The 16375-nt window shown below is 34.9% G+C and overlaps 1 protein-coding gene across 1 annotated transcript; it reads right to left on the reverse strand.

The window, feature by feature from the left end:
• Positions 1–11767: 11767 nt before the first annotated feature.
• Positions 11768–13543, reverse strand: LOC127083185 (glycine-rich RNA-binding protein 4, mitochondrial). Its single transcript, XM_051023431.1, has 5 exons — positions 13370–13543; positions 12793–12950; positions 12611–12679; positions 12194–12300; positions 11768–12111 (listed from the first exon to the last, which is right to left on the reverse strand). Exons 2-5 carry the CDS (start codon positions 12914–12916, stop codon positions 11971–11973), a joined length of 441 nt encoding a protein of 146 aa, XP_050879388.1. The 5' UTR covers positions 12917–12950; positions 13370–13543; the 3' UTR covers positions 11768–11970.
• Between the last annotated feature and the right edge of the window lie 2832 nt (positions 13544–16375).

Genomic DNA, 16375 nt, shown 5'->3' on the forward strand with positions numbered 1-16375 from the left:
TGAGAGTTACTCCGACGACAGGTGTGGGCAGAGCTTTAAAGTCTAAAAAGCTTACTCCGAGGTTTGTGGGTCCGTATCAGATTTTGAAGAGGGTTGGGGAAGTGGCGTATCAGATGGCTTTACCGCCGTCGCTTTCTAATCTGCATGATGTGTTTCATGTATCTCAGTTGAGAAAATATATTGCGGATCCTTCGCATGTTGTTCAGTTGGATGATATCCAGGTGAGGGATAATTTGACCGTTGAGGTGTTGCCGATTCGGATAGATGACCGAGAAGAGAAGACCCTGAGAGGTAAGAAGATTGCTCTAGTGAAAGTTGTTTGGGGAGGTCCAGCTGGTGAGAGCTTGACTTGGGAGCGTGAAGATCAGATGAAGGAGTCGTATCCGGCTCTATTTGCTTGAGGTATGTTTTCGAGGACGAAAACTCTTTTAGTGGGGGAGAGTTGTAACACCCCGATTAAAATAAGAGAATTATTTAATTGAGTTAATATTATTTTATTAATTTAATTAAATAAAATTGGATTATTGGATTATTTTTATTATTATTATTGATGTTATTTATTTTAATAATAATTAAATAAATAAAGTAATTGGAATATGAAGAGTGGAAGGGTAAAAGTGGAAATGGGATAAAAGAGTCCAAGGTGAAACTTAGGTTGTTTTCACGTGTTTGGCTTCAGAGTCAGAGAAAGGGAAAAAGCTGAAGAGAAAGAGAAGGAAGAGGAAAAGGCCAAAGATTGCTCAGAGCTTCCTTCAATCCAAAGAGGTAAGGGGTCTGAACCTTGTTAAATGATAATATGCGAGCATGTTCATGAGATAGGTTGGATTGTTGATGAATTTTGGGGATTTTAGGGAGATTGGGAAAGTTGGGGTTTTGAGGGAAAATCCTCCGATCTGTGAGTTGTGTTGTGTTATACGCACCGTAATCGAAGTATGTTGTGTATATGTGTCTGTTAAATGTCGATTTTGGTTTGTTAGCTGTGGGGTACGGGTTATGGCAAGTAGAGAAGCAAAGCTGCGCTGAATTCTGCAGTAGAGGGTTCTGGTTGCGCGCGATTCGCGGCGCGAAGCCCAGTTCGCGGCGCGAACTGGGCAGGATTTAGAGGGGTTCTGTAATTCGTTGTTCGCGACGCGAACCCTGCTTCGCGGCGCGCACTGAAGCGAAATAAGTTGTTCGCGACGCGACCCTTCGTTCGCGGCGCGAACTGTGTTGTGTTGGAGAGTTCGCGGCGCGTCCCTATGTTGGCGGCGCGAACTGGAGAAATGCAGAAGCTAATGTTGGTGGGTTTGGAGTACGTTGAGTTGCGAGACTCTTAGTAAGTCGCTGTAGTTGTACTATAAACCATTAATAGTGATTATATGATTTGTATGAGGTGTTATGATGATGATATGTTGAATTTATGTGTTTAATTATGAATGTGTTATGTGACGATGTGATATCGTTATGATGTTGTTGTTGTTTTGTTGAGTTGTATGTCATGATATTAATGATGATGATAACATGACTATATGATGTTGTTGTTGCTATGATGATTATGATGCATGTTTGATGTGCATGCATTCATGAAAGGCCGATGCCTAGTGATGAACGGACATGAGTTCCAATGATGTTGTTGACTCCGGGCTTGTTGAGAGGCTTGGTTCCTTACGGGGAACTCGGATTCTATGGTGGTGAATCTGGGAGTGGTGATCCTGTAGTGGTCACAAAATGGGTATACCGAGTCGTGTTGAGTCATGCATGGGTTGGTGCATTGTATTTGATGTGTTGTTTTGTTGATGTTCATGAGTTTGTTGATTTTGATGATGATGATGAGTTGTGTTGGCATATGTGAAATATATATTTATGTTTATATTTCTGTCGTTATACTATTATTTAATAATGTAATTCTCACCCCTTCTGCATGTGTTTATGTTCATCTATGATGAGCAATGTGCAGATAAAGCGGAGTAGCTATTGTTGAGGTTCGAAGAATAAGTGTAGAATTATTCTACAGAGTCGAGTCAAATGCTCTGGTCATGTGACACCGGGGTTATGGGATTCGATAGATAGTTGATTATTATTTATGTTGTTTATGATGACCAAATGTTGAGATGTTTTATTGAGATAATGTTGAACCATTTTTATGAATTGTTATATGCTGAATTATAATAATTGTGTTGTTGTCCGCTGCGAAGTTTTAAAAATTAAATAACATGTTTTATGTTGTAATGTAATGAGTGTTATGTTTTTATGAAATGTAAACTCTTCTACATGTTGCACTCTGATAATATATATAAATATGTCGTTTGGGTAGAAGGGTGTTACAGTGGACGTTTCCAGGCTCCACCACTCACGTCCCTTAGATTGTATAGACCCAAAAGGGGTGTGCCACTACACATGGGTACGTTTAGTTATTCGACAATGAGGTATTTGAATGTTATATTTGGATGTACAAAACATCTACGAAGCACATATATTGGAATTGGTTGTTATAGTCATACATGCAAAGCGTCTTTGACAATGCCCCTGAACTCTGAAGGTGCGCAGGGCCTTAAGGGAAATTGATTGCTTTGGTCGGACATGCAATACATCTCCAATAGAACTCTAGAATAATTAGGCGCACTCAGAACTAAGGGGAATTGATTCCTTTGGTCGCACATTAAAGTGTCTCTGACAACATGCCTGGAATCTTTAGGCACGCTCGGCACTGAGGGGAATTTATTTCTTTGGTTGGACGTGTAAAGCGTCTTCGACAACACTCCTGGAATCTTTAGGCGCGCTCGGCGCTAGGGGAAATTAATTGCTTTGATCGGACGTGTAAAGCATCTCCGATAGCACCCCTGGAATCTTTACTTTGGGCATCAATTATGTTGGTTTTACCCCCAGATTGTTGTTACGTACATTCACGCTTTGTTGCCCTAATTAGGGGACAAGACAGAAAACATAGCAGCAAGAATATAATAGCAATACATATATGTATATAGTTTGCATTTAATAATTATATCAGTAATTGTTGCTGGGAAATATATTTGCAAATGTATTAATTAAAGTTTATGGTCGATCGTAAGTGTATATCAATCAGTCGCCCTCGGATGTTTTGTTTGGGTGGTTTGATTGTCGGCTAATCTGGAGGATTGTGCCTTTGGCTTGGGAAATGGTCGGACTTTAATAGATGTTCTCGGTTCTACTTCTCGAGTTCATAACAGATTGGTGTTTCTGGACTCCTGGTGGCTTCGTTGTATTTAGAGAACCCTGACGTTTTGCCACATGGATCTTCACATACCACTCCAACTAGAAATCTCGCATATATGGTCCAGGTACTTTGTCTTGTCGTGGGGCTTGAGAAGGACGACCTAATTGTTGGGAAAGACTCACACGATGGTAGCATGTGGATCTTCTTTGTGACCCGACGCCCTTCCATCTTTAAAAATTGTTTCTAAGGTCGTGTGGCATGCCTTTTCTTTGGAAGCTTGGATCTACTATTTGTCCCCCTCCCCCCGGGGGGTCCCATACGAGGAACGAAGTTTAATCCCCTAAGATACCCGCTTCCATGCACCAGCCATTTGTCAACTCCGTAACTTCATTCTGCGGGGTGGTGATGTGCCCGGCAATGGGTATTTACGATGATGAGACATTTGGTTGGGGTAAGTTTAGACGATATTTGTGCGATATTTTCTTTTGAATATAATTTCCGCTACCTTCGCCTGAATTCGAGCTAGTTTTAAATCTGGATTCGCATATGCCCATTTGTGAGTCTTGCCATAGGTTAAAGATCAAAATTCTCTATCCTTCTGAGCTCAAACCAAACCTAATTGATCGGAACTTGACGGTATTAGGTTTTGATGGAAAAGTATCTGACAGTGTCCTTCCATGGTGGCTCGACATCGATATTAATAATTGATCGAAGTCATATCAGAATTCGGCGGATTTCAACGCCGTAGAGATGAGATCTTGACTCTATAGAACCTTGATTCTTTTATCGGAGACGCTTTCGGATTGTGGATATAAGAATCAGATTTGACCTCGTGCAAATCGCAAGAACCGAAAGTCGATTTCCACATTCGGTGCCACTGTTCTGTTACGGGACCAGAAAACGGAGAAGATCGCCGAAACTACGGTGGAGCGAAGCTTCCTAAGTGATTCAGTGGTGCAGCATCGTGGATCAAAGGTTACGATCGTAGTGATTCTCGATTCGGAGACGTTAATCTTAAATTGACGTTACAATTCGATGTTGATCTTGAATCGACGTTGGTAATCTCTGATACAGTGGAACATATGGAATACCTACATGGTTAGCACTCCAACGTCCAACTAAGTTTATGGTACAAGATAATCGTAGTGAAAGTGAAGATTAGAGATTGTATATCTAAAAAATCTTTTATGAAGGTATTTATGCCATAGACTTAACGAAGTGGATTGGATAAGTGGATCTGAGTTGGTGTTATTAGACTTTTGGCCGGTAAAAGAAAATCTCGATCTCTCATTCTTTGGAAGAATTGAAATATTTACTATATGAATCTCATTATTGGAGTTGGTATTGATTATTTTTTAAAGAAATTCCCGTAGCAATTGAATATGGATTCTACTCTTTTGTCTAGAATTTTAAATCAAATTATAAAAAAAAAATCATAGTTTTTTAGTGGGATAACGAAAGGTTAGAAATTCAATAACTTGACTTAACCTCCTATATGAATCCTCAAAATGAATGTCATTGGCGCTTACGGTTTAGTTAATGGCTTGTGATCATGCAGAAGTATTCTTAGAGATCCTAATAATAATCTCATGACAAGGTTTTTTTTATAAGATTAGTTTAAGTAGTTGATCTTTCTCGAAGCTTAGGTCTTTCTAGTGACTTTTTTACTTTACACGCGATATTAGTTTCAAGGACATTATTTTTGAAAAAAATAATAAAAATCATACAAATTACATTTTTCTATTCTACTTCTCAATGATGTTTTAGCTCTACTTTATAATCAATATCGGAATGTGCTCATTCACTTGCATAATATATAGTATGGGCATGATACTTTTTACTATTTATGTCATTGTTATTGCTTCTCCTTATTATTAAATTCTGTAACAAGAGAATTGTTAACGCCAACTTTTATACAGAGATATTAATTATTATGCATAATCAATGTAAAAAGATTTACATTGTTGATTCATCACCATCGCACGTTTGCATTATTTTATAAGTTTTTAAAATAAAAGTCAAATTTATTTCAATATCCAACATCTAGGATTAATCGACGGTGTAAAATCCCTTTACTCTGTCAGTGTATTTCAATTATATATATATATATATATATATATATATATATATATATATATATATATATATATATATATATATATATATATAAGGTATCACGTGAAAATACTAAAATATTTTCAGATTTTTGACATGCATCTTCAAACGTACTTCAAATACACATAATCTAGGTCAATTCTGACCGATGTCTTAGGAGTGTGTCTTTTTTTATCCGGAGATATATTTTTGGAATCTATCCAAAAATGCATCTTCGTAACATTGTGAAACAGAAACAGAAGCAGAAAATCAGAAAGTTTTATTTTGACAAAATAAAATTATCATTAATAACATAAAATCAGTATTACATAGGTGGTGTTAACATAAAATCAAACATGAAACTTCAATATCCATGTGGACGCTTCAACATATTCACAATATCTTTGACCGATCTTGAAATAGCATATTAATGTTTGAAACGGAAAAATGTATTCCAACACAATCGGAACTTTTATTTCGAAACAGAAAAATATATTCCACATAGCCCTTACATCTGCATCCGTCTTGAGTTCATAGTTGTTAAACTCAATCTTACCTTTGTTGTTAATTAACGATGAATAGTACTCGAGCTTCACAATTTTTCGATTATCTTCGTAACGTATGAGATTATGCATTTCGTATTGCAGATCTGTAAAAGATGTGTACTCGTTGATCTTAAACTTTCTCCTGAATGTCGTGCTAGAGAATAAGATATTTGTGACATACCAGATGATGTTTATTTGTGACAATTGCGATATTTTCTGTTTGTATGGAAAAAAAACAAGGGCCTAAATTTATAGAAGTTGTAGACAAATGTGGACCTCAAAAATTATATCATGTATAAGTGTTAGTTTCGAAGATACATTTTTGATACCACTGTATTATCTGATTCTGGAGATACATCTCCAGAACCTCTCTTGAACCATACAGAAAACAGAACATGTGTGTGTTGTTTGGAAAACGAACAAGTTTTTTGGCAAATATCAAAATATATTAAAATATTTGAAATTATATATACTACACTGCATAAAATCGGTCAAAGAAACAAATCAAAACAATTCGAAGAGGAGGAAAATGAATAAGAAAGACCAGAGAATGAGGAAAAAATACCTAAGTGTGAAGAAATTGGACTTAATGAAAATCCAGGTGAAAATGGGAGCAAAATCGTGCAACCACTGGAATAATCTCGCGCAGCATCGCGCACGCGATAGTTACATAAAGGTTGCATCGCGCGATGTAGGTCACCATGTGCGCGATAACTCGTTTTTCTGGGTTTTTCTGACGCGTTCTAGTCCATTCTGAAGCCAATAAATGGGGATTTTCTGTACTTTCAAAAGGGTTACGTAAATTGGCACTGCAAGTATGACTTTTACAACATCAAGGGTGATTTGGAGAGCATTTGAAGCCATTGGAGTTCAATACTTCAAGGAAAATCATATGTTATTCTTCTTTATTCATTTGGTATTATAAACTGAATTATGAGTAGCTAAACTCCTCTAGATTAGGTTGTGTGTGATGAACCTTTTTCAATATTGTTGGGTAATATGTTGATTTGACTTTGTATGAATCATTTGATCTACAATTATATTCAATTTCTTATTGTTCTTAATATTTTTTATGTGAGATACTCTTTTAAATTGATTTTGGGCACATAGGGAATACTGACCATTAGTTTATATGTTGGACCTAGGGAAACTGATGTACTTACACTTGTTGAATAGGAATAGGAGACCCCGAGTAGTGGCATAGGGAATGAACATTTTATCCATCGTTTAATCCTGTTTACGTTGGTGGACTAGGGATAGGAAACTCCGAGTATTAATTAGTGAGCTATTTCGCAAGAAATTAGTTATAGCGACTTTGTTAGTTCGTTGTGGGATTATAGTGATGAGATTATTCATATAAGGCATCAAACATCAACAATGGAGAAATAAGGGATTCACTACACCACCTGACTTCTTTCGTAATTATGTTTAAACATTTATTTACTTTTCGCATTTTAAACTCGAAATCCCCTCATTTTACTATTTTATACACATTGCACGAAAGTTGTCTTGTTCAAAAGCAGTCCATGTGGATTCGATCTTAATTATTACTTTGACATTATCGGTATACTTGTCAAGAAGTCATCATTAATACACAATTACATACACTTAATTGATGACGAAAAACTAAAACGAATCAAAAGATTTATCGCTGACTAAATCTATAAGTATGGGTGGTACCCCCCTTTGACTTTTGTACATTTGATTATCTTTCAATGTTGCTCAATTTGACGAACTCTTGCATCCTTTTCACAAATTTGTCCGGCCAAGTCTTGACTTTTGTTGTTGAATGAGTTGTTTGCTCCACTGATGTAAGTGGTATAGGGCAATTTCGATTTCAAATAAACTTGAATAAAGTGTCATCATTTTGAAAGTCATGCAACACACACAATACGATCATTTGGATTTTGAGGTGCGGAGAGGGAAAAAGGCTTCCGAAAAATTGTATCTTGTAATATCAATACACACTCTATCATACGGACTTTATATGATATGACCCATTTTAGGGAAGCGCATCCATTTTTTCTCCAGTGTCGATCGACTAATATAAGGAACAAGAGACTCATAAACTGCATCAAAAATTTCTTTCTTTCCATAAAGTTATGTATGGTTCTTTATGGGTTCTCAACTCATGGATAAGTTGATGGAGGACAAGTGTGTGATTTTCTTCTCCTTCGTCGAGTAAATCTAAAATAGCTCGAACACTGCAACTAATGTCACCCTCAACATTCATGATTTGTTCGATGTATTTGTGCATAAAAACCAACATCTCATCAATGAATGGAATTTTTTGTGGAGGTTGCGAAGGAGGTGGTTTGCTAATGTGAGTTCCTTTAAAAACACTTTTTTGAGATTTTGGAGTTGGTGAGTTTGGAAAAACTTTTTCAACATGTTCAAAATACGAAGGAGACCACACTATTGAATTGTCACTCAATGTAAGTTTGACCTTCTTCTGGGCACTTTTTGTTTTTACCGGTTGAGATGGTGGTTTCCGAATAAGCAATCTTCCTTAATTATCCTTTGATGTGGAGTTTCATATTGTCATCGACTTTCAAAAATCTCTCTTGTATCACTTTCTATTCGTTCAAGATAGGGATATTTGATTTACCGTCTTTAATAACACCATCATCATCAAACATAAGTCTTTACTAGTGACTGCAAACTTCATCCATTCTTAACGGTCTACTAAGTTTCCCCTTTTTTGCTATAAGACAAGCACATGGGAGACCATAGGTTTTCACAATGGTGCAACCACACTTTGCATTATTGAAGCCTAGATTGTCAGTCGGTTTAGCTTGGTGAAAAATATAATTCAAACATGCTCGAGATATGTTGTCGACCAACTGAGAATAAAGATTGTTGTCTTTAAATATGTGTTTCAAAACCATTATGCTCCGGCCAAATGATGTTTGTATCTCATTATGCTGGTTCTGGATCATTTGGTTCACATAGTCCTAATCTCTACACAAATCACTCTTACTATTTCCCAACCAATTCTTAAATGTAGCATGGGCAGACTCAACTCGGTTTATTATTGTATTATCAAAGTGTCTAACCTGATCGGTCCATCCACAAATAATTTTCTCCTTCACCTGGTCCAGAATTGTGCTTTCAACATATTTCAACAAATATGGATATTTCTCGCATGCCTTTCTGAAATGCATAATGGATTCATCATATAACTCTTTAGTAGAAGAATTTACTATAACAGTTTATGCATCCAATATTTTTTTCCTCTATCACACTCGCCTTCACCATTTTTCCATCTTCGGCCTTTATCTATTTCATCCCTATCGCTGGTTTAACTCGACTTCTCACATTCTATGTTATGTGATACCTACAAAGTAATGTATAAGAAGTAAAAAATATCTTTGCAACTGAATTCATCAATGCGGTATCGTGATCGGTAACAATTACTTTCGGCGTCTCTTCTTGGTTCTTCAACATTTTCCGATACACCTCTAAGACCCAAGTAACATTCTCCTCCTTTTCGCTCTCTAGAAATGTAAATCCAACATAATAGGTCTTCTCAGTATAGGTAGCACCAACCATCTCCAATAATATAAGTATGTACAAGTTGGTCTTATACGTTGAATCAATGATAATCATGGTAGGAAACGTGTTGAACAACTTGATGGAATGAGGTTGAGTCCAAAATACATCTCTAATGGTTACTCCATCCTCGTACCTTCGATACTTGGAAACATAATTGTTATAATCCAAAGAGTCTTAATAGTTGTTGCATTTCATATCTATCCTCCCTTAGCGCATTGTTATTTTGGTACTGAATATTGTACACTTGCTTGATATTTGAGATATTTTCGGGTCTTTTATGTTTCAAAGTTACAATTATATTTTCGGTTGAACCAAATTCAATGTCATGGTTGAAACGCATTTCTTCTCTTCCGGCATGAAGCGACACGCAATTGGATACTAACTCTTCACACAAGTCATGATTTTGTAAACCATATATGACATTAAATCTTTATTTCTTATTTACCAACATATAACCATGCAACTTAAAGGGACATTGCATTTTCTTGAATTGGTGTCATCTCGTTTAAAATTTCGGAGAAGATGTCAATATTTCCCACTTTATTCGAACCATTATCGGACCTTCTGATTACCACACCCAATCTCAGTTTAGAGACCTCCATACAAATTCATTGAAGGATGTGATCACAAAATTCAAACTCTTACTCATTTTTAAATTGGTTTCCAACATCTACCTCTTTCACAACAACACATTTGACATCCGGAGACATAACATGTTTGGGGAAAACATTAGGGTGCATCATATCTAATGAAAACAGTTACAATAAAACACTCAAAAAGTGCTAATACTGAAAACGAAGATGAAAAAATGATAACAGACTGTCTACAGAGATGCATCTCCGGACGAGTTCATACAGAATTCGGGGATGTATCTCCAGATAAAACGAATATTTTTCAAAATACAGACAAGCTTAATGTGAGCAATGGGGTTTGATATAAATGATCTTTATCTGGAATTCCAGCTTCTTTTCCATCTGATGTGATGAAACACAAGAACGAAGATTTGGAGTGAAAATGTTGATTGAGAATGTTAGGATTTTTGGAAAGAATTTTGAGTGGAAAACAAGTATGGGAATGTGATAATGCATGTGAGTATTCTATCAACTTATTCTGAAAATATCTAACATGTAAAGGTGATAGAAATTTCCAGAATATCCACTGGATTGCTCAAGTGTCAACATATTTGTTGAAAAATACTTAGAGATACATCTCCATAATAATTTTTGTTTTAAACTGGAATTGCACTCATTTGATACGTCATAAAAGTGGTACATGGTATGATCAGAGATGTATTTCTGAAATCCGAAGAACATTTTTAATTTTCTATAAGGTTTTTTTCCATCCTTTAGGATTAGAAATTCCCCTAATTTAATATTGTAATGACTAATTGGACTTCCTTTCAACGGAAACATTAAGTGGGTCCAAAATATACTTGAATGTTCATGCAAACTTGTGTTTGGGCTAAAAAATAGTAGTATCGAATGAAAACTTAACACCATAATGAGCTCGATTGTTCGTTTGCACTTTCAAATTTGAGATTACAAACAGACAAAAATTAAAGCACCGGAATTGTTTATCCCACAGACAAAAATTGTATAACATATAATATGAGCATGATACTTCTTTTACAATCTATGTTTAAAAATGAGTTGGTGAGACTATTGCAACGACTACGTGTGGAAGCAAAAGGGGTATAGTAACTCTATAAATGTCAAATCATAATCGAAGCTTTAGAGATTAAAGATCTAGATGGATTTGTAAAGATTTTGTGAACAAGACAACAGCATGCATGAGTAAAGCATCCATGAGTGCCAATTAAAAGCATAGCAGCATCCATGAGTGCCAATTAAAAGGATTGCACCTATTAATAATCACTAGACGTTTCGTATCATTGATTAGTCAGTCAGTGCATATATTGTTGATTAATTTGTTTAATATGGTGAGCAGAGGATGTGATTCACTTAAGAAATTCGTCTACTAAGAGTAGTTATGATTTTTTTACTAGGATAAAGCAATACTTAGGGTGCATTAAGCAACTCCCCAAAATAAACATTTGCAAGCCCGGTGGTTATTGTGCAACAAAATCATTAAAACAAGCGGGTGAAAATTTTAAATTTTTCAGCTGTAGCCATGTTAACACAACCAAACATAAATAACAAGATATGTCAAAAATACACTCTAATACATTATAATTAGTTGAAAATGTTAATAAATAGTGCACACCATAGTTTAAGAAATGTCAAGAGAATGTGGTAGAGTGTTGTAATTAACACTCAAAAATGAATAAACAGCAGACACCATATGCTGCATTAACAGACTACAAGTTTATTTTACGTATTCAGGATCAGATAATGAAAGCGAGTGAATTATTTCAGCGAACACACACCGTGACAATTAAGAATTATAGAAAACCACATCATATTCTACTATATTATTTTAGGAGTTAAACACATTGAACCTAGAAAAACATAACCACCAAAATGTGAACAAAAAAATCCATAACATTTCACTAATTAGTGATTTTCCACTTGGAAAGTAACAAGTTCATAGAATTTTTAGACACGACTCAACATAACCAGAAAACACATCAAACTAAATGATGCATCACCAACCGCCACCTCCGCCACCGCCACCACGGTTTGAAAAACCATCCCCATAGCCACCACCATAACCACCACCACCACCACGAGGTGCAGAAGGTCTGTCATTTGCATAAGACACACGAATGTTTCGCCCATTCAAATCCTGATAAACAAAAGAATGTCAGACAACTAACTAACCAATACAATTAAATAATGATCTATATTTAAGAGCATAATAATACAACCTGTCCGTCCATAGCAGAGAGTGCTGAAGTTGCAGACTCGTCACTGGTGAAGTTGACAAAACCAAATCCCCTCGATCTTCCGGTGTCTCTATCAGTGATAACTCTTGCTGAAAAAATGAGCCAAAGATATGATTGTAGCAACATCAATATCAATCAAAGTAGATGTTTATTCATATCACAAAAATCACGAAACCAAAGACACATCCATTATAATGCATGGATTACATGAAAAAATATCCTGAATCTTCGCATTTATAACAGGTTACAGATGCAAATATCATAAACAAGTGAAATTCCAAGACAAATTACAATTTCTATAATTCTTCAGCAAACAATTCAAGTGGGATTATTAGACAACACGTGGGATAACTAAGCTAAATCAAACCAATTAGCAACAAAAACTAAAGATGAACTCACCCTCAACGACCTCCCCATAGCTTGCAAATGCATCCTTAAGAGACTGATCATCAACTCCATAAGAAAGGCCTGTGGTAACAAAAGCCAGAAACACAATTTATTAATATCATAAAAACAATTGACAATAACAATATCATTATCATATTGCCATTACAATAATAATAAATTAAAACTAAAGTCACCTCCAATGAAAAGCTTGCTTGATGACATATGGCGAAGATAGTTAAGCATGGATGAAACGGGAGCATGGCTGCTCTGAGTGGCACCCTGCCTCAAGAGGTTTCCAAGCTTGTTGCAGAAAGCCATTTTGTTTGAAGACTGAGCTAAGCCTTCAAAGTTACTAATACAAAAACAACAACAGTATTAACACAACCACAGGAGCAAAAACTACATCATCACGCACAAAAAATCGAAACCACTGTCGTCGTAAATTGGGGAGTGAAGAAAGATAACGCAAAAATTAACAGCATGTGAATCCAGACAAGAACAGAAAACCTTATAATTATAATTATCTACAGCAGCTTAAGCATAAATGAACACAGATTTAGATGAATTAATTTCAACTCCTGACAAATCGGAAGATATGAAAAACTGATAAACCCTAAAATGCGCACTGGAAAAACAAATCAAACAATAAATATGTTGAAACAAAATTCAAACAACGAATCAACAGAAAGATATGTGAAACTGCATCAAAATCATGAATAATTTAGTTATGGAGTTCGAATGAGGGTTCTAGGGTTGAAGGAAGAAAATTACCTGAGAAATGAGTGAAGCGGCTAGGGTTTAAGCAGAAAATCTCACTCACGCTTGAAAATGATTTCAGCTTGGAAATATCTTTGCTTTTATAGTTGAAGTGGTATTGGGAGATCAGATCCTCTGCAGGCGAGTGTATATTTACGAATTGCAACTGCAGGTGATGTATTGGTTGATTATTTCAAAACTTTATTACAAACTATATCAAAGGCATGTTGTACATTTCTTACCCTTAGGGGCCTTTTCTACGTGGCCTACTTATATATTTAAGAAATTTTTTTAATGCACGAATATATTATTTATTCATCACGTAAAAATATTAAAATGCTTCATAGATTTTGGAGATATATCTTTGAATGTATCATGCACCAATGTTATGGTGCATCAAATAAGTGTCATCCTAGATAAATAATATAAAAAAATTAGAGATATATCTCCATAATTTCCAACAAATATGTTGATAGATGATCGGCATACTGGACATTCCGGAGATGCATCTTCGGAAGTTTGAGACGGAATTTTGAAATTTGTTGTCATTTTTGTATGTTAAATATTTCTGAAGATACATCTCCAGAATAATTTTATAAAACACGGAGTTGCATGATCGCACAACCATACTTATTTTTTACTCAAAACCCTCAGCAAAAACTCTTCCATTCTCAATCCACATGTTCACTCCAAATCTTTAATCGTGTGTTTCATCACATCAAATGGAGCAAAATAAGTTGGAATTTTAAGTAAATATCATTTATTTCAAAAGCCTAATTGCTCACATTAAGCTTGTTATCTGTCAGAAAAATATGCATTTATTTCGGAGATACTTTTCCGGAACGAGTATGAATTTACCTAGAAATGTATTTCCGGTACCTGTGTGTGTTCAAATTTTCAACTCTGTTTACAGAATTAGCACTTACTTAGTGTTTTGTGGTAATTGTTTTAATTAGATATGGTGCACCCCGATGTTTTCCCCAAACATGTTATGTCTTTGAATATCAGATGTGTTGTTGTAAAGGCAGTAGATATTAATAACCAATTAAAAATGAGCAAGAGTTTGAATCTCGTGATCACATGCTTCAATGGATTCGTACGGAGGCCTCCAAACTAGGATTTGGTGTGGTTATCAGAAGGTCCGATAATGGTTCGGATAGAAGATGTGTTTTGTGACAATGAAGTTCGAAAGAAACTAGAAATATATACATCTTCTCCAAAATTTTAAACAAGACGACACTAGTTCAAGAAAATGTGAGTGTCCCTTTAAGATGCATGGTTATATATTGGCAAACAATAACTTGAGATTTAATGTCATATGTGGTTTGCATAACCATGATTTATGTGAAAAGTTAGTTGGTCATCCAATTGTGTGTTGTCTCATGCTGGAAGAGAATGAATGTGTTTTTGACATGTGTCATACCCTAAAATTTGCTTCACCTGATTCATCGGCATTTCAGTCATCTGCATATTTACATATGCACCTCATTTTGCATATTTGCATAGCTTCCCTTGACCATTTCATCAGGTCATAAGGTCTCATTTTTATGCATAGGTTAAAATTCAATAATCAAGGATTAAATAAGTTTGTATGTGTTTAGTTTGATAAGTTCAGCTCATACATTCTTATCATGCATCATTTAAAGTTATTATGGGGATGATTTGGATAGTTCATGGTCTTTTTGGATACCACTTGTGGTTGGCTAAAGTCTTGATTTCCAATCACAATTACTTGTAAATTTATGATTCGTTCATGCATACATCTATCATATACCATGTCATTCATGCATTTATTTTTCCATCATGTACTACATATTCATTAATTGGCACTAATGGCATTGCATTGAGTATTTGAGCACGTAGAGACTTGTCTTTGATTCCATTAAGGTTTAGTTTTAATTAAAGCTTCGTCTTCACATTCAATTTCAAAGAACACCTTAGGTCTCAATTGGATGTATCTTGATGATTCTCATTGCAAGGTTCTAACTTAATTGGAAATAAAAACAATGTGAGGTTTGATTTACAAATTTGAAAAAAGGATACTTAGATTTTATCATTTTATCATCATGATTTTGTTTCACATCAATTTTGTTTAACAGTTAAGTTTTGTTTTACAAAATTACTTTGTTTTACAACTTTGTGTCACAAAATTAAATCATCTCATTGAGAATAATTAAGGACATTGTATTTATATTAAAAAATTAAATTATATTTCATTTTTTTCTCTATATCATAAAAAAAACAAAAACAAAAAAGGTCTTTAGTTACAAGTTTTTACATTAACATTACAAAGCAGAGAGGCATTTCATACATCATCAAAGTTACAATATGTTTACATTTTTCTTACAGTAACTAAACATAATAAAACAAAAAAAGCATGTTTACATTTTTCTTACAGTAACTAAACATAATAAAACAAAAAAAGCATATCAATACATCAGAAAACTGTCCTCTTTGCTCCTTAAGCGCAGCAGCATATCTGCTCTTTTGGACATAAACTTTATCCTATTACTGCAGTGATTACATAGAAGCAGTGTTATCATAATTTTGGATATAACTTGAACTCAAGAATTCAAATTGCAGAAAGTAGAAATAAGGTATCACAGTTTAAGGTTAACAACAGGTTTAGGTTTTGATCAGGATAACATAGAATTTTCAAAATTGAACCATTTAAAAATCTTATTATATTCAATCAAAAACTAATGTTCGTAGTATATAACAATTAGCAGAACTTCAAAGGGGGGGGTGAAATCAAAATCAAGTAGCTACCACATTCATGTCAGAAAAAATCCAATCTGCTACAATAATAAACTCATACTCTGTAACACCCATATATAATATATGTCTATAATACATATTATACATAGTGTAAAACTGGTACTGAAATACATAAGCGCCTAGCAGCACAGTGTACATATACAAATACATGCCCAAAATAAATAAAACATGGCACAATATGTACACAAAATTGCCCCAAATAAAACTACTGATCTAGATCATTAGATAATGATCCCAAAAATA

The sequence above is a fragment of the Lathyrus oleraceus genome, chromosome 5 (assembly GCF_024323335.1).
Source record: "Lathyrus oleraceus cultivar Zhongwan6 chromosome 5, CAAS_Psat_ZW6_1.0, whole genome shotgun sequence".
NCBI lineage: Eukaryota > Viridiplantae > Streptophyta > Magnoliopsida > Fabales > Fabaceae > Lathyrus > Lathyrus oleraceus.

What these genes read in the sequence shown, in the direction of transcription:
- LOC127083185 (XM_051023431.1), bottom strand. Translation starts at nt 12,916, where the DNA reads ATGGCTTTCTGCAACAAGCTTGGAAACCTCTTGAGGCAGGGTGCCACT. An exon ending in CTATGGGGAGGTCGTTGAGG is followed by an intron (nt 12,301 to 12,610) that starts GTGAGTTCATCT and finishes TCATTTTTTCAG; the next exon opens with CAAGAGTTATCACTGATAGA. An exon ending in TCTCTGCTATGGACGGACAG is followed by an intron (nt 12,112 to 12,193) that starts GTTGTATTATTA and finishes TTTGTTTATCAG; the next exon opens with GATTTGAATGGGCGAAACAT.